The following is a 24088-nucleotide window of genomic DNA, read 5'->3' as shown; positions in this document are numbered from 1 at the left end:
AGACCACGACTTGGGGCTGCTCCCCCTCAAGGACCTGGAAAACACGATCCGAGACATCACGTACCCTTGCACCTGGGAGGCAACATACCAAACGTGAGTCTCTCACGCTCCCACAAAATCTCCTATCTGTGCCCCTGACTATAGAGTCGCCAATTACTAATGCTCTGCTCCTCTCCCCCCTTCCCTTCTGAGCAACAGGGACAGACTCCGTGCCAGAGGCCCGTACCCTATGGCTTACCCCTGGTTACTAAATAAATAAAAATTAAAAATAACATAATACGGCACTTACCTCACACCAATGGGTCTTATTATTAGGTTAGAGGGCGGCGGCGGGTGGGAGACACTACACGTGTAGTGTCTCGGGTTTCCTCTCCACCAGAATTTATTGGTTGGGGGGGGGGGGGGGGACCTTGCCAGAAGTCCGCTGGTTGAACTTCCGGTTCCCGCCTAATATCAAAAAAAATAAAATAAATAAAACAGAAAAGAACAGAATCGGGACCAGGTAAGTGTTTTGAAATCAAAAACCTACCTCCTGACAGGCCCCTGCACTCGGCTCCCGCCGAAATTCTCAGGGAGAGGATGCTGCTTCTTGTGGGACATTTCAGAATGAGAGGTCATAATCTTGGGGTAAGAGGTAGCAAATTTAAAAAAGAGTTGAGGAGCAACTACTTCTCCCAACTTGGGAGAATCTGGGAATTTGTGACCCCAGAGTACGGAGAATACTGGGATAGTGAGTAAATTTGAGGAGGAGTTAGACAGATTTTTTAATTGGTAATGGCTTGAAGGGTTGTAGAGTTAAAGCCAGGATGAGATCAGCCATGATCGAATGGCAGGGCAGACTCGATGGGCCAAATGGCCTAATTCTGCTCCTATATCTTATGAACTTATGAAAGACTGAACTTCCACAGCCCTCTGGGTTAGATAATGACTCAGTCATCTGAGTCCGAAGTGGCTTCCCCCTCATTTGAAATTGTGCCAAGTTTCTAAACTCCCCAACCAAGGGAAGTATTTTGCACCTACCCGGTCTATCTCTTTTATGTACTTTGTAGATTTCAACGTGATCACCTCTTATTCTTTGAAACATGTAATTACAGGCCCAGTTTCTCCAATCTATCTTCAAGGGTAGCAGTGTCATCCTGAGAACAAGTCTGGTGAACCTTCATTTGGGCAATAGGGCAACACAACATATACAATGTAACTACATAAGCCATTGTTGTCCTATTATGTATTTTCTTTTATTCCCTTTTCTTCTCATGTACTTAAGGATCTGTTAAGCTGTGTGAATAGCTGGCGTTGTAAATGGATTATAGAACAAGATTTTTAAAAGTCTGTGCCGGAAAGGTTAAGAGAAAGCTCTGTGCAAATAGGTAAACTGCAGTTATACAGGGTGACAAGGGTAAAAATAAAATCCAAGAACACAAGTCTCACATTCCAATTTTTAAAAAGGCTTATGGTATATCATTCTTGTAACAAGGTAAAGCTTGCCTCAATAAGTGTGTCTAGTAATTCAATTGCTGCTGTATAATCCTGATGTTCGAACGCAGTTCGTGCTTGTATAATGATCCGTTGTAATTCATCGGCTTTACTTAATTGAGACTTTGCTTCATTTTCTTCTTTTTCATTGGGGTTAGATTTTAGCTGGAAAAAAAAAAGGACAGATTCAAAGTTAAATGCACATACTTCTGTTGACTTCATCTGTCGCTACACTTAAACCAAGTTTTAAAAAAAGGACACTGCAACTGCCAACCTCCATATATACAGCCAAACCATACATTTGGGTTTATACAGGGGCTGGTTTAGCACAGTGGACTACCAGCTGGCTTGTAATGCAGAACAAGGCAGCAGCGTGGGCTCAATTCACGTACCGGCCTCCTCGAACAGGCGCCAGAATGTGGCGACTAGGGGCTTTTCACAGTGAACTTCATTTGAAGCCTACTTGTGACAATAAGCAATTATTATAATTATCGAACGGTTTCACCCAAATTTCCAAGTTCCTCAATCTCTTCGCCTATATAAATTTCCCCATCAATAGATTCTTCTCTCAAACAGTCAAGATCACAGATCTTAATAAAATCACCAGACTGACCAATTCCAGATCACCATTTTCCCTATTTTATTTGCTACATGTTTTTAAATCTTTACATTAAATTCCCACCTTCCGACTCCTACCACCTATTCCCCCAAGATCAACATGTGACGAGAGCTGTAGACAAGACCTTTACAGACAATTAAAAATGTGCTCACCCATTGTGCCTTCATACAATTTAAATGACAGATAATATACATCAACCTACATTCCATTCAAGGGTTACCCACTGCAATTTCCTGCACCGATGGTATAAATTTATCAAGACTAGAGGGCAGATCCAATTCCAAATTTTTCTGCACTATAAATCACCATACAGTTCAAGCGTCACTTCAAGACACCAGGAATTGCGTCCAGAAAAAAAAAAAAAAGAACATGCGTCCAGAGGAAAAGAACATCGGCTCAAATTCTGCTGCCTGCAGGTCATTCTTCCTTCAACAATAAACTAAGAAGTCAGCAACCTGCTCCTTTCAGTCCTCTTCCTTCGTTCCATTTCAAGGAGCATTTGCAAGTAATTAAGTCTTTACAGATCCACAGATAGGGGTAAACCCCAGGTTAAAAAGGAGGTATGAATTGTCTCAAGCCAGGACAGTTGGTAGGATTTCGCAAGCCCAGGCTAGATGGTGGGGGATGAATGTAATGCAACATAAATCCATGGTCCCAGTTGAGGCCGTGCCCATGTGTGCGGAACTTGGCTATAAGTTTCTGCTCGCGATTTTGCATTGTTGTGCGTCCTGAAGGCTGCCTTGGAGAATGCTTACCCGGAGATCAGAGGCTGAATGCCCTGGACTGTTGAAAGTGTTCCCTGACTGGAAGGGAACATTCCTGCCTGGCAATTGTCGCGTGATGGCCGTTCATCCATTGTCGCAGCGTCTGCATGGTCCCGCCAATGTACCAAGCTTCGGGACATCCTTTTCCTGCAGCGTACGAGATAGACAAGGTTTGCCGAGTCGCACGAGTATGTACTGCGTACCTGGTGATCAGGGATAGTCAGGGATAGTCAGCATGGCTTTGTGAAGGGTAGGTCATGCCTCACAAACCTTATCGAGTTCTTTGAGAAGGTGACTGAACAGGTAGACGAGGGTAGCAGTTGATGTGGTGTATATGGATTTCAGCAAAGCGTTTGATAAGGTTCCCCACGGTAGGCTATTGCAGAAAATACGGAGGCTGGGGATTGAGGGTGATTGAGATGTGGATCAGAAATTGGCTAGCTGAAAGAAGACAGAGGGTGGTGGTCGATGGGAAATGTTCAGAATGGAGTACAGTCACAAGTGGAGTACCACAAGGATCTGTTCTGGGGCCGTTGCTGTTTGTCATTTTTATCAATGACCTAGAGGAAGGCGCAGAAGGGTGGGTGAGTAAATTTGCAGACGATACTAAAGTCGGTGGTGTTGTCGATAGTGTGGAAGGAAGTAGCATGTTACAGAGGGATATAGATAAACTGCAGTGCTGGGCTGAGAGGTGGCAAATGGAGTTTAATGTAGAGAAGTGTGAGGTGATTCACTTTGGAAGGAAAAACAGGAATGTGGAATATTTGGCTAATGGAAAAGTTCTTGGAAGTGTGGATGAGCAGGGGGATCTAGGTGTCCATGTACATAGATCCCTGAAAGTTGCCACCCAGGTTGATAGGGTGGTGAAGAAGGCCTATGGAGTGTTGGCCTTTATTGGTAGAGGGATTGAGTTCCGGAGTCAGGAGGTCATGTTGCAGCTGTACAGAACTCTGGTACGGCCGCATTTGGAGTATTGCGTACAGTTCTGGTCACCGCATTATAGGAAGGACGTGGAGGCTTTGGAACGGGTGCAGAGGAGATTTACCAGGATGTTGCCTGGTATGGAGGGAAAATCTTATGAGGAAAGGCTGATGGACTTGAGGTTGTTTTCGTTGGAGAGAAGAAGGTTAAGAGGAGACTTAATAGAGGCATACAAAATGATCAGGGGGTTGGATAGGGTGGACAGTGAGAGCCTTCTCCCGCGGATGGATATGGCTGGCACGAGGGGACATAGCCTTAAACTGAGGGGTAATAGATATCGGACAGAGGTCAGAGGTAGGTTCTTTACGCAAAGAGTAGTGAGGCCGTGGAATGCCCTACCTGCTACAGTAGTGAACTCGCCAACATTGAGGGCATTTAAAAGTTTATTGGATAAACATATGGATGATAATGGTATAGTGTAGGTTAGATGGCTTTTGTTTCGGTGCAACATCGTGGGCCGAAGGGCCTGTACTGCGCTGTATTGTTCTATGTTCTATGGTGGATGGTGTTCTCACGTATAATAGTGGTATCCATGTCAATGATCTGGCACGTCTTGCAGAGATTGCCATGGCAGGGTTGTGTGGTGTCGTGGTCACTGTTCTGAAGACTGGGTAGTTTGCTGCAAACAATGGTTCGTTTGAGGTTGCGCGGTTGTTTGAAGGCAAGTAGTGGGGGTGTGGGGATGATCTTGGCAAGATGTTCATCGTCATCAATGACGTGTTGAAGGCTGTGAAGAAGATGACGTAGTTTCTCCGCTCCGGGGAAGTACTGGACGACGAAGGGTATTCTGTCGGTTGTGTCGAGCGTTTGTATTCGGAGGCTGATGATGCGGTTTGTTGCTGTGGCGCATTGGAACAGTCGAGTGCCATATCCAGTTCATACGAGGGCATCTTTCAGCATCTGTAGATGTCGGTCACACTCCTCCTCGTCTGAGCAGATCCTGTGTATATGATGGCTTGTCCACAGGGGATGGCTTCTTTAATGTGTTTGGGGTGGAAGCTGGAGAAGTGGAGCATCGTGAGATTATCCGTGGGCTTGCGGTAAAGCGAAGTGGTGAGGTGACCGTCCTTGATGGAGATGAGAGTGTCCAAGAATGCAACCAATTTTGGAGAGTAGCCCATGGTGAGTCTGACAATGATCCTTCGCCGTGGGTCCAACGGAAAAAAATGTCATTCATGTATCACGTTGGTTGAAGGTCCTGTGCAGTGAGGAGGTCTTGTTCAAACTTGTGCATGAAGATGTTAGCATATTGAGATGCGAATTCGGTCTCCACAGCTGTTCAGTGCGTCTGTATGAAGAACTTGTTGTCGAAGGTGAAGACGTTGTGATCCAGAATGAAGCGGATGAGTTGCAGAATTGCGCCTGGAGATTGGCAATTGTCGGTCTTGAGTACGGAGTCTGTTGCAGCAATGCTGTTGTCATGGAGGATGCTGGTGTAGAGTGCCGAGATGTCCATTGTGACGAGGAATGTTCCTGGTTCAACTGGTCCATGGGTGCTGAGTTTCTGTCGGAAGTCCGTTGTGTCGCGACAGAAGCTGGGCGTTCCTTGTACGGTTGGTTTCAAGATGCCCTCTATGTAGCCAGAGAGGTTCTCACACAGGGTCCCATTGCCTGATACGATAGGACGGCCTGGTGTGTTGGCCTTGTGTATTTTCAGGAGGCAGTAGAGGTCTCCAACGCAGGGAGTACGTGGAATGAGAGCACGTAGGGTGCTCTGAAGGTCTGGATCCAAGGTCTTGATCAGTCTGTTGAGTTGACAGGTGTGTTCCTTGGTCGGATCTGCGGATAACTGTCTGTCGTGTTCCTGCTTGTTGAGTTGTCGATACTCTTCTTTGCAGTAGTCAGTTCTGTTCAGCTTCACGGTGGTCCCTCCTTTGTCTGCTGGCTTGATGATGTTGCGGTTGGTCTTGAGCAAGGATGGTGTTGCGTTGTGCTTGGGTGACGTTCAAGGCTGTCTTGTGAATGCGACCGATGAATCTGGCATTGACGCGACTCCTGACGGCTTGAGCATACACGTAGAGTCCAGGGCAGCGGCCTTCCGGGGGGGGGGGGGGGGGTCCAATTCAACACTTTCCTCTTCGGTTGCCGCACCGCAGATCTCGGTCTGCTGTTCTGGTTCTTTGGGTTAGTTGTCGGCCTCTTGTGGTCTGTGGAAGAACTCCAGGAGCCTCATTTACCTGATGAATTCCTCAGTGTCTGCCGCGAGACTGATGGGGGTCCATTTGTGGTGGTGGTACAGAAATTGAGCCCTCTGCCGAGGACTTCGATTTTGTCTGGTTGAAGGGTGTAGTCCGACAAGTTGACAATAGATAGTATTGTTTTCTATTGTGGTACCAGGGAGGCTTGGTTGCTGCTGGTGGTGATGCAGAGTTCCTCAAGCTTCCTGTTCTTGGTGTGCATATAGGTGGCATGGTATCGTTGTCTCATCTGTTTGGCGGTGTTCCGCAGCTGGTCCGCTGCGTCCCGAGCACAAGTTGAGAATATGGCCTCTACCTTGGTTTCCAGGTTGCAGTGTCTGCTGTAGAGCTGGTGTACGAGGTGGTTGAGGAGTGTGAGAGAGGTGCGATGGCAGAGTCTCTCAGCATAGTCGGTGTTGTAGGTCGATTTGAGTGGGTGTGATCTGTAGCCCTTTCGGGATCTCGTCTGCTTTCTTGCACCTTTGTAGAAACTTAATGTCAGTGTCTATATGTGCGATCTTCTTGGAGATCCTCTCCATTTTGAGCCGGCAGTTTGCGGTGTCGATGGTAGCCATGATGTGGAGATGCCGGCGTTGGACTGGGGTAGATGGCTGCATCACAGCCTGGTATGGCAACTGCTTGGCCCAAGACCGCAAGAAACTTCAGAGAGTCGTGAACACAGCCCAGTCCATCACACAAACCTGCCTCCCATCCATTGACTCCATCTACACTTCCTGCTGCCTGAGGAAAGCAGGCAGCATAATCAAAGACCCCTCCCACCTGCTTACTCACTCTTCCAACTTCTTCCATTGGGCAGGAGGCACAAAAGTCTGAGAACACGCACGAACACTCAAAAACAGCTTCTTCCCGGCTTAGCAGACTCTTATGGACGGACTTTATTAACACTACATCCCTGTATGCTTCACCTGATGTCGGTGTTTATGTAGTTACATTGTGTTGCCCTATTATGTATTTCTTTTTATTTTCATGTCCTTAATCATCTGCTCGCAGAAAAATACTTTCCACCGTACTTCAGTACACGTGACAATAAACCAATCCAATCCACGTGACAATAAACCAATCCAATCCAATGTTGCACAGGAATCCTGTTGACAGCACCATCTTCCTTCACATGGGTGGAATGTTATTTATTGCAAGTCAGTGTCGAGGATTGTCAGGTGAGACTAGTCACCTTGACAGGTCAGGTGACAGGGTCAGGGCTCACCAGATGCTGCCAAACCAAAGTATTTACAGCATGTTTTTGTTTTTCATTCATTCTTAAACTGCATTTCCAATTTTTCCTTCTAGATATCAATTATTTTGTGACGAATGCTGCAGAAAAATTGTTGCAGAAATGCAAACATTCATTCCTTCGCACTTAAAAACAAAACAGGAAGAAAAAGTCGCCATTATATAATGCTTTTCACAACCACTGGATATCTCAAAGATCTCTGCAGTCAATGGAGTACCTGAAGCGTAATCAGTATTATAATGTAGGAAATACAGCAGCCAATTTTGCACACAGCTAACTCCCACAAACAGTAATACAACAATGACTAGGTAATTGGTTTTGTTGTTTGAGGACCAGGACACAGCATCATAGTGCCATGGGATTCTTTACACGCACCAAAGCAGACAGACTTTTTTTAAATAAAGGTTTTTATTAGTGGTTTTTTTTTTGTACAAAACAAAAGATGAAAGTGAACATATACAAAATCTATACACATCAGCTACCATTCACTCGATAAGTCGGTTACAATTCATATTTCTCTACTAGCTTGGGCTTGGCCTCCTAATCCCACTCCCCCTTTCCTCCTGATCCCTCTTCCCTTCCTATCTGGTGCACCTTAGTTTGTTGGACCTTCCAACCTGGACCTATTGAGTTAGCATGGTGGTACATATGCTGTTTTGGGTTAGGTATGGTTGGGTTCTGTGCCTTTTGTTCCCTCCCTCCTTTCCCCCCCCTATCTCCCACCCCTCTCTTTCGGATTGTGTCTAAATTTAAAAAAAAAAAATTTCAAACAAAAAAGGTGTATTTGATCTTATTCTGACATATCTCACTTAATCTTTCGATTTATCAAAGCGGGGACTGCTACTTCCTCATACATCTGATAAGCCCCAGTTTTACCCATTTTAAATTAAGGATTTCAACACGCTCATAACCCCAGGTCATCTCAAAACATACAGCTTACAAAAACAGCATAATTCACTTTACCAAGTTCCATTATTCTAGCAAGACAGTACAATATAAAAACAGAAACACAAAAGAACCTGATACATGCAAAAGCACTAGAGATTAAAACAAACACTTTAACTGAACTAATGAATAGATTTTTCAAAACAGTGTCCAAGGACAGGGCAGGCTCCATAGCAACAGCATAGCAACAACACAGTAACATGAAGGCTCTATTGTTATAATAGTTACGTCAGTTCAAGCTGGTCACGATAACCCAATATCGCATTCCTTAACATACACAAATATGTAGACACGAAACAATTCAAGATTGACAGCTAACCGTCAAATCAAACTCATTTGATTCTAACCCAAACCAATTAGGATGCCGTGAAGGTATAGGTGTAGATAGATGGCTAAAGACGGATATGATTTTGTATAACCGTGAGGGTCCGTAGGGCCATCTTTATCCATGAAGCATCTATACTTTGATCTAAACTGTTCGCTGTCTCTATACTTTCACTTTTCCACTCTAACTCTTGAAGTAAATACAAGTTGTTTTGCCATGAGCACGAAACCATTTCTGTATTATTTTAAAAGTCAAATTGTGTACAAGTTGCTTCTCTTTAAATCTTTTTTGCTAGCCGGACTTAGAAGAAGATTTAAGTGATTCTCAATTGTGATTAAAATAGAGACAATAAACAATTCTTATTTGCACCCGAGAAGATAACTCAAATTTCTACTGAGTTTTATTGTTCGCAAGTGCCACTCAATCCGCATGGTAGATCTCTTGGCTGCCTGCTTCCTCAGCTGGTGAACCAAGCTGGCTTTGTCGCCATGTTCATGCAGGGTTCCCCATGTCTGGCAGAGCAGGTGCACTGCTTTCCTTGTGGAGAGCTATCAAAGTCCATTTGCAGCGTCAACGGTCGAGGGCTCGGAGTATTGGCAGTCTACTTCCAGTAGGGAGGCGACTAGCAGACAAAGGGAGAACGTGCAGACTGCACACAGTGACCCAAGCGGGAATTGAACCTGGGACCCTGGCACGGTGAATCAATAATGCTAACCACTGTGCTACTGTGGCCACCGCCTGGCCCTCCAGCCAACGACGCCACCGCCTGGCCCTCCAGCCAACGACGCCACCGCCTGGCCCTCCAGCCAACGACGCCACCGCCTGGCCCTCCAGCCAACGACGCCACCGCCTGGCCCTCCAGCCAACGACGCCACCGCCTGGCCCTCCAGCCAACATGCACACCACCCTGCACCACGTGCTAAGCCAACAGCTGCACATCCCGTCCGATTGCCTAAAGGGAATAGTGCAGTCGCTGAAGCGAGGTCGGAATCGGGTAACTAAGTGATCCCCCACTGACTTGTGGTGTGGTGTCCCTGTGGCACAAGCCGCACACCGCCCTGCCACCCCACCGCCCACAAATCCCAGAACAACCCCACTCGCAATTCAACCATGCATCATGCCTTGCGTCTTGCATGATCACCATCTCAGAATCATGCAGGAGGTGGCCATGCAGCCCATCGAGTCGGCACTGTCACTCTGAAAGTGCCCCATTGTACACAGGCCCCCACCATCCTACCAAGGGGCAATTTAGCATAGCCATTCCACCTAATTTGCACATTAGGCACTTTAGTGGAGGCTCCTGGGGCACCATCTGGTGCGCACCACACACATGCAGAGGTACATAAGGTGGAGGTAGAAATCCCCAAGGGGGCGGACAACGGAGGGCCGACCGACCCAGGGACTAGCTGCCATCTAGATGGGTCTTGGACTTCTGGAAACGGCAGCCCCATCGATGCAGACACAGAGCCAGGGAGGGGTTGTCAGAAACTATCCAGCACCTACAGGGACATGGTGGTGGTGCCGGCCATGCATGCCATCCAGGCCAACACTGCACGGGTGGTGTCCATGGGGAAGCCTTGGGGGCAAAGGTATTAGCCATAGGTCAGGATGCGAGATGGCCTCCAGGGCTGGCAGCGCCAGGTGGCAGGCGAGCCTCCAGAGCTTATTCTGGCTGCACCCCACCCAATGAGTAGCCCAGGGCCCATTTGGCACCAAGGGAGGTGGTGGTGGTGGGGCCCAGTGTCGGTGATTGCAGGGGAGGTGCGCCCCCCGCCCCAGCGCATCTGATGGGCAGAACAGGGTGGCAATATGCCACCTGGGATGCTCAAGAGACTGCCAGGCCCATCCACTCCAGAGGGCATCCGCAAAGGAGACACAGGTCACAGGCCAGGAATTGCAGCATGCCACCTCTACCCCTGATGTTCCACCTGCAGACCCACCTAAACCTAGTGCTGGGGCCCTTAACACCAGAACATTAAAACACTGGTTAAGTTGGCACAGGACACGTTAAGGGCTAGGGCACACATGTAGGTACATGTGTCACCTGTTCACAATAAAGACCCGTTCACAAGCGTTCCAACCTGCCTCTGCGCTCTGTCAGAAGGGTGCGCTTAATGGCCAGCTCACATGTAGACATCACCCAGATGGATGGTGGAAAGTGCTTCTGCGGGCAGGAGTCAGACGTTTGCTGAGCACAAAGATCATTGCAGAGCGGGTAGTCATCACCCTCCAACCCCTTTGACCAGACCCCCCCCCCCCCCCCCCCCCCCCCCCACGTATCCTCCTAGTTGGGCGAGGTCTGGCGTTCATCCCCTTCCTCCAGCATGTTGCCCTTCTGCTGCGCAATGTTGGAGGATGCAGTAGGTCACCATTATGTGAGAGGCTCTCCTAGCGCTATACTAGAGGGCCCCCCCAGAGCAGTCCTGGCACCTGAACCGCATCTTCAGGAAAGTGTTGCATCGCTCGGTCACAGCCCTGGTTGGGCGTCGTTTTAGCAGGTCTCGCCGTTGGTCTGGGGCCTTCGGGTAGGCGTCATCAGCCATGACCACAGTGGATAACATCTGTCGCCCAAGAGCCAGCCCCTGACCTGGGGAGCATCTCGACAGTGTCAGGACCCATCAAGTGCACCAGATGAAGGTGTTATGCAAACTGCCTGGGTATCAGGCGCGGGCAGCACGGTAGCATTGTGGATAGCACAATTGCTTCACAGCTCCAGGGTCGCAGGTTCAATTCCGGGTCACTGTCTGTGCGGAGTCTGCACATCCTCCCAGTGTGTGTGTGGGTTTCCTCCGGGTGCTCCAGTTTCCTCCCACAGTCCAAAGATGTGCAGGTTAGGTGGATTGGCCATGATAAATTGCCCCTAGTGTCCAAAATTGGGGTTACGGGGTTATGGGGATAGGGTGGAGTTGTGGGCTTGGGTAGGGTGCTCTTGCCAAGGGCCAGTGCAGACTCGATGGGCCGAATGGCCTCCTTCTGCACTGTAAATTCTATGATATCTATGATATGTGCATCTCGTGGTTGCATACCAGCTGTGGATCCCCTTTCAGTTTGTGAAGACGACCCCCTCCCACACCTGTGCCCATAGGGAGACATGTGCCCCGAACACCCTGGAATCAGGGGCATCCCAATGATGGCGGTGAACTCCACTGCTTGGGCATCAGTGGGTTCTACATCGAACCTGAGTGGGTATACCAGGGTCTCTGTAATGGCATGGATGCACCCGTGCACAAAGGCCAGTGAGATCCCAGACAGGCCCCACTTGGCACCTGGCAGGACACCATGGCAAAAAGGTTCAGGCTGACCATCACCTTGACGGCCACCAAGAGCAGCTGTCCTCCCCCATATTCCTACAGTTCCAGGTGCACCATAATCCGGCAGATATGCCATACGGTCCCCCTGCTCAGCGTAGTCTTCAACAGCATGCTCGGTCCGGCAGATAAGCGAGTGAAAGGTGCTGCCGGTACACAAGGCCTAATGCAGCGCCTCCTCGGCCTGTTGAGCGGCCAGCTCTCCATCCTCACCAGCTAGCTCGTGTTCCTCTGGGGCAGGCTCCACTGCTGCAGGGTCCTCCCATGTACAGCCTCCAGTGCACCTCCGAGCGCTGTTGCGGCTAGGATGATGGCAACCATTCATAGAATCATAGATCCCCTATAGTGCAGAAGGAGGCCATTCAGCCATTCAAGTCTGCACCGACCCTCTGAAAGAGCACCCCCATCTCGGCCCAATCCACATTCTCCACCTAGGGCGATTTAGTATGATCAATCCTCCTAAGCTGCACATCTTTGGACTGTGGGAGGAAACCCACACAGAAGCAGAATCATCCCTGGTTGGATTCCAAAATCCGTTATCTACAGGAGTGAAAGGCAGACATGTTTGCATGGCGTGTACCCCAGTGCCCAACCAGGTCAAACATCTACACGGTAGCCCCGGTCCCACACCCAGCTGTTTCCTCTGGCACTCTGCCACCCACACTACACACCCGGCCCCTCAGGGGGCCTCTGGCCTCAGCACACGTTCCTACTAGCAGGGGTACTGGTGGCTGGTGCTACTCATGCCAGCGGTACACTCAGCAGCCCCCATCCAGCACCCTCCTGTCAGGGCTACCATAGGTGTTGCCCTTGGGTGGGCCACCGGTTGTCCTGCCTGCAGGTGGCAACCAGTTGTGGGTTGGGGTGGGTACATCTGTTTGGCTGGTGTCGCTCTACGCAACCACAGGCCACTATGCGCAGTGGGGTCAGCAGCAAGGTGGATGCCTTGCAGGCCGCAGTAATGACAACTTGGACATTCCAGTCCTGGAGGTCACTCCGACACCACTCCGTTCCCCCTGGTCCTGGCAGACGCTGCCTCCCCAATTCAGCCAGGCCAGCGGCAGGAATGGCAACCTACAGTCGCAGCTCGGAGAATATGACCCACTCCCTCCCACTGTGTCCGTTTCCTGATTTATTGAAAACCAATCACAAGTGACCCTCGCCGTCGGTAATTCCAGGTAGCCCTGGATAATACTGGGACGGGCCCGTTAATGATATGCAAAAGGCGTTTACTCTACGTGTGGCATAGAATGCATTACGCTGCTGTTCGACTGACACTCTATTCTGGCACCCGATTGAGTCTCCAGATTCCAGTGGGAGAATCCCGCCCTTGTTCTCTGGAATTAAGAACAATGAGAGGGGACCTCATGAAAATTTACAAGATTCTGAAGGAATTTAACAGGGTAACAGAGACAAAAACAGAAAATACTGCACAATCTCAGCAGGTCTGACAGCTCTAAAGAGAGATGGGTGCTAATGTTTTAAGTCTGGATGACTTCGTCAAAGCTGAGATTAACAAGTCATTTCCCCCAGCTATGGGATTTACAATATGGTGGCACAGCCTTGGGCTAAAAAGGTTGACAATTTAAATAAATATAATCTTTTATTGTCACAAGTAGGCTTACATTAACACTGCAATTAAGTTACTGTGAAAAGCGACTTCCGGGTGCGGCGATGACCAGCTGAGTCGCACGTTTCGGCAGCTCCCTGTGAAACGGACTTTTGGGCTCTTGATAGGAGCCCCAACGGCAATTTTAACGGCTGAAAACACCGTGCGGTAAACCAGAAGGGTGTTCCCCCTGGACACGGATGGAAAAAGGAGAGGAAAGTGGCCGGATTGCAGCGGATCCTTTGGAACAACGGCAAGGAAGGCAAGCAGAAACCAAGATGGCGTCGGAAGGTGGCAGTTTCATATGGGGCCCTGAACAACAAGAGTTTTTGAAACGCTGCGTGGAGGAGATAAAAAAGGAAATGAAGAAAGAGTTGTTGGCCCCGATATTACAGGCGATTGAAGGGCTGAAAGAGGAACAAAAGACCCAGGAGCAGGAGCTTCGGGTCGTGAAGGCGAAAGCAGCAGAGAATGAAAACGACATACAGGGCCTGGTGGTGAAGTCGGAGATACAGGAGGCACACCAGAAACGATCTGTGGAGAGGTTGGAGGCACTGGAAAATAACGCAAGGAGGAACAACTTGAGGATTCTTGGCCTTCCTGAAGGTGTGGAGGGGGCGGACGTCGGGGCATATGTGAGCACGATGCTGCACTCGTTAATGGGAGTGGAGGCCCCGACGGGTCCGTTGGAGGTGGAGGGAGCATACCGAGTTATGGTGCGAGGATCGAGAACAGGAGAAGCTCCCGGAGCCATAGTGGTGAGATTTCTCCGTTTTAAGGATAGAGAAATGGTCCTTAGATGGGCGAAGAAAACTCGGTGTAGTAAATGGGAGAACGCGGTGATCCGCGTCTATCAAGATTGGAGTGCGGAGGTGGCGAGAAGGAGGGCGAGCTTTAAATCGGGCCAAAGCGGTACTTCACAAAAAAAAGATAAAGTTTGGAATGCTGCAACCGGCAAGACTGTGGGTCACATATCAAGGGAGGCACCACTACTTTGAGACGGCGGATGAAGCGTGGACTTTTATTGTAGAAGAAAAATTGGAATGATTGGACTACGAAAATGAACGTTTGGACAAAGTGGTGGGACGAGTGGGGGGGGGGGGCGAAGAGGGATTGTATGATTAATCCTGCGGTATGGTAACTTTTCTTTCTCCCACAGGTGGTGATGGGGGGAGGTGGGGAGGGAGAGGAGATGGGGCGTTGGCCATGGGAGGCGGGGCCGAGGGAGAGGCGCGGGCTTGGTTCCCGCGCTATGATAATTATGGCGGGAATAGAGAAGCAGGAAGGAGGGGGCGCCGCACGGGGCGAGCCGTGATCACGGGGGGGAAGCCGAGGTCAGCCAGAGTTTGCTGACTTCTGGGAGCAACATGGGGGGAGTAATTACGCTAGCGGGGTGTCTAGCCGGGGGGGGGGGAATTACTGGGTTGCTGCTGCTGGGGAAAGGGGGGAGTGGGTACGGGTGAGGATGGGCGGGGGGGGCACCGTCTGGGAGAAATACAGCCGCGTGGGAACTGGGCGAGAAGCTGGGAAAAGATGATGGCTAACCGGCAAGGGGGGGGGGGGGGGGGGGGGAAGCCCCCCAACTCGGCTGATCACGTGGAACGTGAGGGGGCTTAACGGGCCGATAAAGAGGGCACGAGTACTCGCACACCTTAAGAAACTTAAAGCAGATGTGGTCATGTTACAGGAAACGCACCTGAAACTGATAGATCAGGTTAGGTTGCGCAAAAGGATGGGTAGGGCAGGTGTTCCATTCGGGGCTGGATGCGAAAAACAGGGGGGTGGCTATATTAGTGGGGAAGCGGGTAATGTTCGAGGCAAAGACTATAGTGGCGGATAACGGGGGCAGATACGTGATGGTGAGTGGCAAATTACAGGGAGAGATGGTGGTGTTGGTAAACGTGTATGCCCCGAATTGGGACGATGCCAATTTTATGAGGCGAATGCTAGGACGCATCCCAGACCTAGAGACCGGAAAGCTGATAATGGGGGGAGACTTTAACACGGTGTTGGAACCAAGGCTGGATAGGTCGAAGTCCAGGACTGGTAGGAGGCCGGCAGCAGCCAAGGTGCTCAAGGATTTTATGGAGCAGATGGGAGGGGTGGACCCGTGGAGATTCAGTAGACCTAGGAGTAAGGAGTTCTCGTTTTTCTCCTATGTCCATAAAGTCTATTCACGCATAGACTTTTTTGTGTTGGGTAGGGCATTGATCCCGAGGGTGAGGGGAACGGAATATACGGCTATAGCCATTTCGGATCATGCCCCACACTGGGTAGACTTGGAGATAGGGGAGGAAACAAGAGGGCGTCCACCCTGGAGAATGGACATGGGACTAATGGCGGATGAGGGGGTGTGCTTAAGGGTGAGGGGATGCATTGAAAAGTACTTGGAACTCAATGACAATGGGGAGGTTCAGGTGGGAGTGGTCTGGGAGGCGTTGAAGGCGGTGGTTAGGGGGGAGCTGATATCAATAAGGACACATAAAGGGAAGCAGGAGAGTAAGGAACGGGAGCGGTTGTTGCAAGAACTTTTGAGGGTGGACAGACAGTATGCGGAAGCACCGGAGGAGGGACTGTATAGGGAAAGGCAAAGGCTGCATGTGGAATTTGACTTGCTGACCACAGGCACTGCAGAGGCACAATGGAGGAAGGCGCAGGGTGTACAGTATGAATATGGAGAGAAGGCGAGCAGATTGCTGGCACACCAATTGAGGAAAAGGGGAGCAGCGAGGGAAATAGGTGGGGGTGAGAGACGAAGATGGAGAGACGGAGCGGGGAGCGGAGAGAGTGAATGAAGTGTTTAAGACATTTTATAAAAAATTGTATGAAGCTCAACCCCCGGATGGGAGGGAGAGAATGATGGAGTTTTTGGATCGGCTGGAAATTCCCAAGGTGGAAGAGCAGGATAGGATGGGATTGGGAGCACAGATCACGGTAGAGGAAGTGGTGAAAGGAATTAGGAACATGCAGACGGGAAAGGCCCCGGGACCGGACGGATTCCCAGTTGAATTTTACAGAAAATATTTGGACTTGCTCGCCCCGCTACTGACGAGGACCTTCAACGAGGCAAAGGAAAGGGGACAACTGCCCCCGACTATGTCAGAAGCAACGATATCGCTTCTTTTAAAGAAGGAAAAGGATCCGCTACAATGCGGGTCCTACAGACCAATCTCCCTCCTCAATGTAGATGCCAAGGTCTTGGCCAAGGTAATGGCAATGAGAATAGAGGAATGTGTCCCGGGGGTGGTTCATGAGGACCAAACTGGGTTTGTGAAGGGGAGACAGCTGAACACGAACATACGGAGGTTGTTAGGGGTAATGATGATGGCCCCACCAGAGGGTGAAACGGAGATAGTAGTGGCGATGGATGCCGAGAAAGCATTTGATAGAGTGGAGTGGGATTATCTGTGGGAGGTGTTGAGGAGATTTGGGTTCGGAGAGGGGTATGTTAGATGGGTGCAGCTGTTGTATAGGGCCCCAGTGGCGAGTGTGGTCACGAATGGACGGGGATCGGCATATTTTCGGCTCCATAGAGGGACAAGGCAGGGATGTCCTCTGTCCCCATTACTGTTTGCACTGGCGATTGAGCCCCTGGCGATAGCGCTGAGAGGTTCCAAGGGATGGAGGGGAATACTTAGGGGAGGAGAAGAACACCGGGTATCTTTATATGCGGATGATCTGCTACTATATGTGGCGGATCCAGCGGAGGGGATGCCAGAAATAATGCGGATACTTGGGGAGTTTGGGGATTTTTCAGGGTATAAATTGAACATGGGGAAGAGTGAGCTGTTTGTGGTGCATCCAGGGGAGCAGAGTAGAGAAATAGAAGACCTACCGTTGAGGAAGGTAACAAGAGACTTTCGTTACCTGGGGATCCAGATAGCTAAGAATTGGGGCACATTGCACAGGCTAAATTTGACGCGGTTGGTGGGACAGATGGAGGAAGATTTCAAGAGATGGGATATGGTAGCATTGTCAATGGCAGGGAGGGTGCAGGCGGTTAAGATGGTGGTCCTCCCGAGATTCCTTTTTGTGTTTCAGTGTCTCCCGGTGGTGATCACGAAGGCTTTTTTCAAAAGGATAGAAAAGAGTATCATGGGTTTTGTTTGGGCTGGGAAGACTCAGAGTGAGGAAGGGATTCTTACAGCGTAGTAGGGATAGGGGGGGGCTGGCACTACCGAGCCTAAGTGAGTATTATTGGGCCGCTAATATTTCAATGGTGAGTAAGTGGATGGGAGAGGAGGAAGGAGCGGCGTGGAAGAGATTAGAGAGGGCGTCCTGTAGGGGGACCAGCCTGCAGGCTATGGTGACAGCCCCATTGCCGTTCTCACCAAGGAACTATACCACGAGTCCGGTGGTGGTAGCTACACTGAAGATTTGGGGACAGTGGAGACGACATAGGGGAAAGACCGGAGCACTGGGGGGGGTCCCCGATAAGAAACAACCATAGGTTTGCCCCGGGGGGAATGGATGGGGGATATGGAATGTGGCAAAGAGCAGGTATAACGCAATTGAAAGATCTATTTGTGGATGGGAAGTTTGCGAGTCTGGGAGCGCTGACCGAGAAATATGGGTTGCCCCAAGGGAATGCATTCAGGTACATGCAATTGAGGGCTTTTGCGAGGCAACAGGTGAGGGAATTCCCGCAGCTCCCGACACAAGAGGTGCAGGACAGAGTCATCTCAAAGAAATGGGTGGGGGACGGTAAGGTGTCGGATATATATAGGGAAATGAGAGACGAAGGGGAGACTATGATGGACGAACTAAAAGGGAAATGGGAAGAGCTAGGGGAGGAGATTGAGGAGGGGATGTGGGCAGATGCCCTAAACAGGGTAAACTCGTCGTCCTCGTGCGCCAGGCTAAGCCTGATTCAGTTTAAGGTATTACACAGGGCACATATGACTGGAACACGGCTCAGTAAATTTTTTGGGGTGGAGGATAGGTGTGCGAGGTGCTCGAGAAGCCCAGGAAATCATACCCATATGTTTTGGTCATGCCCGGCACTACAGGGGTTTTGGATGGGGGTGACAAAGGTGCTTTCGAAAGTAGTAGGAGTCCGGGTCGAACCAAGCTGGGGGTTGGCTATATTTAGGGTTGCACAAGAGCCGGGAGTGCAGGAGGGGAAAGAGGCCGATGTTTTGGCCTTTGCGTCCCTAGTAGCCCGGCGCAGAATACTGCTAATGTGGAAAGAAGCCAAGCCCCCGGGGGTGGAGACCTGGATAAATGATATGGCGGGGTTCATAAAGTTAGAGTGGATTAAGTTCGTCCTAAGGGGGTCGGCTCAAGGGTTTACTAGGCGGTGGCAACCGTTCGAATATCTTGCGGAAAGATAGATGGGGGAGAACAAAGAAGGCAGCAGCAGCGGCCCAGGAATTGGGGGGGGGGGGGTGTGGCCTGAGACTAGGCAGTTGCCAATTAGGGCTAGTTTTTATTTTTTGTTATTTAATATTTATTTATTTGTTGTTGTTTTTGTTTAAATTTAAAAAGGTCATTATTATCTGTATTGTTACAATGTTGTGTAAAGGATGCACAATGTACTGTGTTGGTTGACCAAAAATTTTCAATAAAATATTATTTAAAAAAAAAAAAGTTACTGTGAAAAGCCCCATCATATGATCAGAGGATTGGATAGGGTGGACAGTGAGAGCCTGTTTCCTCGGATGGTGATGTCTAGCACGAGGGGACATAGCTTTAAATTGAGGGGAGATAGATATAGGACAGATAGAACATAGAACAATACAGCGCAGTACAGGCCCTTCGGCCCACGATGTTGCACCGAAACAAAAGCCATCTAACCTACACTATGCCATTATCATCCATATGTTTATCCAATAAACTTTTAAATGCCCTCAATGTTGGTGAGTTCACTACTGTAGCAGGTAGGGCATTCCACGGCCTCACCACTCTTTGCGTAAAGAACCTACCTCTGACCTATATCTATTACCCCTCAGTTTAAAGCTATGTCCCCTCGTGCCAGCCATTTCCATCCGCGGGAGAAGGCTCTCACTGTCCACCCTATCCAACCCCCTGATCATTTTGTATGCCTCTATTAAGTCTCCTCTTAACCTTCTTCTCTCCAACGAAAACAACCTCAAGTCCATCAGCCTTTCCTCATAAGATTTTCCCTCCATACCAGGCAACATCCTGGTAAATCTCCTCTGCACCCGCTCCAAAGCCTCCACGTTCTTCCTATAATGCGGTGACCAGAACTGTACGCAATACTCCAAATGCAGCCGTACCAGAGTTCTGTACAGCTGCAACATGACCTCCCGACTCCGGAACTCAATCCCTCTACCAATAAAGGCCAACACTCCATAGGCCTTCTTCACAACCCTATCCACCTGGGTGGCAACTTTCAGGGATCTATGTACATGGACACCTAGATCCCTCTGCTCATCCACACTTTCAAGAACTTTACCATTAGCCAAATATTCCGCATTCCTGTTATTCCTTCCAAAGTGAATCACCTCACACTTCTCTACATTAAACTCCATTTGCCACCTCTCAGCCCAGCTCTGCAGCTTATCTATATCCCTCTGTAACCTGCTACATCCTTCCACACTATCGACAACACCACCGACTTTGGTATCGTCTGCAAATTTACTCACCCACCCTTCTGCGCCTTCCTCTAGGTCATTGATTAAAATGACAAACAGCAACGGCCCCAGAACAGATCCTTGTGGTACTCCACTTGTGACTGTACTCCATTCTGAACATTTCCCATCAACCACCACCCTCTGTCTTCTTTCAGCTAGCCAATTTCTGATCCACATCTCTAAATCACCCTCAATCCCCAACCTCCGTATTTTTTGCAATAGCCTACCGTGGGGAACCTTATCAAACACTTTGCTGAAATCCATATACACCACATCAACTGCTCTACCCTCGTCTACCTGTTCAGTCACCTTCTCAAAGAACTCAATAAGGTTTGTGAGGCATGACCTACCCTTCACAAAGCCATGCTGACTATCCCTGATCATATTATTCCTATCTAGATGATTATAAATCTTGTCTCTTATAATCCCCTCCAAGACTTTACCCACTACAGACGTGAGGCTCACCAGTCTATAGTTGCCGGGGTTGTCTCTGCTCCCCTTTTTGAACAAAGGGACCACATTTGCTGTCCTCCAGTCCTCTGGCACTGTTCCTGTAGCCAATGATGACATAAAAATCAAAGCCAAAGGTCCAGCAATCTCTTCCCTGGCCTCCCAGAGAATCCTAGGATAAATCCCATCAGGTCCCGGGGACTTATCTATTTTCAGCCTATCCAGAATTGCCAACACCTCTTCCCTACATACCTCAATGCCATCTATTCTATTAGCCTGGGGCTCAGCATTCTCCTCCACAACATTATCTTTTTCCTGAGTGAATACTGACGAAAAATATTCATTTAGTATCTCGCCTATCTCTTCAGACTCTACACACAACTTCCCATCCCTGTCCTTGACTGGTCCTACTCTTTCCCTAGTCATTCGCTTATTCCTGACATACCTATAGAAAGCTTTTGGGTTTTCCTTGATCCTTCCTGCCAAATACTTCTCATGTCCCCTCCTTGCTCGTCTTAGCTCTCTCTTTAGATCCTTCCTCGCTACCTTGTAACTATCCATCGCCCCAACTGAAACTTCACACCTCATCTTCACATAGGCCTCCTTCTTCCTCTTAACAAGAGATTCCACTTCCTTGGTAAACCACGGTTCCCTCGCTCGACGCCTTCCTCCCTGTCTGACCGGTACATACTTTTCAAGAACACGCAGTAGCTGATCCTTGAACAAGCCCCACTTATCCAGTGTGCCCAACACTTGCAGCCTACTTCTCCACCTTATCCCCCCCCCAAGTCACGTCTAATGACATCATAATTGCCCTTCCCCCAGCTATAACACTTGCCCTGCGGTGTATACTTATCCCTTTCCATCATTAACGTAAACGTCACCGAATTGTGGTCAGATGTCAGAGGTAGGTTCTTTACTCAGAGTAGTAAGGGCGTGGAATGCCCTGCCTGCAACAGTAGTGGACTCGCCAACAGCAAGGGCATTCAAATGGTCATTGGATAGACATATGGACGATAAGGGGATAGTGTAGATGGGCTTTAGAGTGGTTTCACAGGTCGGCGCAACATCGAGGGACGAAGGGCCTGTACTGCGCTGTAATGTTCTATGGTCTATGTAGTCATAACATTCCAGCACCTGCACATTCCAACACCTGCTCAGGTACTCAGCTGGTACGGGAATTGAACCCGCGCTACTTGCCTTGTTCTGCATTACAAATCAGATGTCTAGCCCACTGAGCTAAACCAGCCCTTTAGGCTAGAGGAGTTCTTCAATTCAGAATGCGATGACTTTTTGGAATTCAAGTTGTGATCAATGAATTTAAGGCTGAGATAATCATATACAGTAAGCAGACATGTAAATATTTGTAGGTGGCAAGTGTCCATGCAATCCAAGTGGCTTTTGCTCAAGTAGCACAGAGAGGTGTGCTTGAGGCAGTATGTATGGTTTGGCAGCATACTATATCTATATCCTTATGTCCACTTCACAACTTACTTTCCAACCATCCCATCATTTAAGTAATGTATATGAATTGTAGACAGTTGAGGTCTCAGCACCGATCTCCATGGCACACTTGCCAACCTAAAAAGATCCATTTATGCCTTCTGCGTCCTGTTGGCCAGTCAATCAATCTTCTATCCATGCCAACACGTACCATAAATAAAATGACACCCTGGCAAGTTACCCCCTAGAGTTTATACCATAAATGAAATAACGACACCCTGGCAAGTTAAAAACATGCAGATCTATTAATGGTCCAATGCTTAGGTAACACCATAAGATACTTGGATAACCTGAAAAAAAACATGGGTAGAGAATTTCTGCTCCATTGAACTTTCCCAATTCAGCCAGGCCAGCAGCAGGAATGGCAACCCACAGTCGCAGCTCGGGGAATATGACCTACCTCGGCCTGCTCCCTCTCACTGTGTCCGTTTCCTGATATTTTAAAATCAATCACAAGTGACCCTCGCGGTCAGTAATTCAGAGTAGCCCCGATACCAATACTATGATTTGTCAACAGACATATAGTTGGTGAAACATCAAAATTCCACTGCTCTGCACATGTATAAACTTACCACTTTCTTAAAGTCTTCCTCTGCTTCATCTAACTTCCCTTGTTTTAGCAGCAAGTTTCCTCTCTGTAACCTAGCCTAAATAATAAAAGGTCCATTAGTTATACCAAAAACAAATATGGCCCTGCATTTTTTTCATGCAATATAACAATCAGCAGCATTCCTTCTTTTTCAACTAAAAACAGTAGAGGGCATTACTTACAGATGTGAAGTCTGGTTTCAGCTCAATGACCTTACTTAGGTCTGGGAGAGCAGACTTCGATTTACCCATAGCCAGATAGACTGTGGCTCGTCTATAATATGCAATATAGTTATCTGGGTCCCCATCTGAAAACACAAGTTAGCATAATGGAATTAAGTCTTGTTTTGAAGAGCAAGACTCTGAAGCTCTTAATAAAAAGAAAAGCCGTGTCTGTTGAAATGGTTTGAGCATTGCCACTGCATACAAATAAACTTTGAACAGAAAGCAAATAATTTGGGTCAGTATAAAAACTTTACATGTGCAGTTTAAACAGTTGCACTACATGGTGTGAAATTAAAGAAACTGAAATAATGAGCATAGTGCAGTTAACCCTGGTGTATAGAAGCTTTCAAAAATATTGTGATGCTTCACAGAATAGACTGGGAAAGCTCATGGGATAAGAGAACAGAACATAGAACATAGAACAATACAGCGCAGTACAGGCCCTTCGGCCCACGATGTTGCACCGAAACAAAAGCCATCTAACCTACACTATGCCATTATCATCCATATGCTTATCCAATAAACTTTTAAATGCCCTCAATGTTGGCGAGTTCACTACTGTAGCAGGTAGGGCATTCCACGGCCTCACTACTCTTTGCGTAAAGAACCTACTTCTGACCTCTGTCCTATATCTATTACCCCTCAGTTTAAAGCTATGTCCCCTCGTGCCAGCCATATCCATCCGCGGGAGAAGGCTCTCACTGTCCACCCTATCCAACCCCCTGATCATTTTGTATGCCTCTATTAAGTCTCCTCTTAACCTTCTTCTCTCCAATGAAAACAACCTCAAGTCCATCAGCCTTTCCTCATAAGATTTTCCCTCCATACCAGGCAACATCCTGGTAAATCTCCTCTGCACCCGCTCCAAAGCCTCCACGTCCTTCCTATAATGCGGTGACCAGAACTGTACGCAATACTCCAAATGCGGCCATACCAGAGTTCTGTACAGCTGCAACATGACCTCCCGACTCCGGAACTCAATCCCTCTACCAATAAAGGCCAACACTCCATAGGCCTTCTTCACAACCCTATCAACCTGGGTGGCAACTTTCAGGGATCTATGTACATGGACACCTAGATCCCTCTGCTCATCCACACTTTCAAGAACTTTACCATTAGCCAAATATTCCGCATTCAAATGTTCCGAAACAGCATGGGATACAAAAGTGTCTAAAGGACAGAAAGCAGAGAGTACTGGCAACAGTTCTTCAGACAGTTGGCACAATCTAATGGCCGCGTCACACCGGGTGTGAATCTGCGCCAGCCGTCTAGA

General features: G+C 48.7%; 1 protein-coding gene across 1 annotated transcript in view; it reads right to left on the bottom strand.

Annotated features, from left to right (window-relative positions):
• Positions 1 to 24088, bottom strand: part of dnajc3a (DnaJ (Hsp40) homolog, subfamily C, member 3a) — a 214367-nt gene that overhangs the window by 114509 nt on the left and 75770 nt on the right. Inside the window, exons 3-5 of the mRNA XM_072476253.1 lie at positions 22774 to 22898; positions 22575 to 22649; positions 1486 to 1638 (exon numbers count right to left, since the gene is read on the bottom strand). Of these exons, the coding sequence (XP_072332354.1) occupies positions 1486 to 1638; positions 22575 to 22649; positions 22774 to 22898 (353 nt within the window). The remainder of the gene's footprint in view (positions 1 to 1485; positions 1639 to 22574; positions 22650 to 22773; positions 22899 to 24088) is intronic.

This window comes from Scyliorhinus torazame, chromosome 15 (genome assembly GCF_047496885.1).
Source record: "Scyliorhinus torazame isolate Kashiwa2021f chromosome 15, sScyTor2.1, whole genome shotgun sequence".
Classification (NCBI taxonomy): Eukaryota; Metazoa; Chordata; class Chondrichthyes; order Carcharhiniformes; family Scyliorhinidae; genus Scyliorhinus; species Scyliorhinus torazame.
Note: the sequence above shows the minus strand (reverse complement) of the source record. Positions and strands in the feature narration are given on the sequence as shown.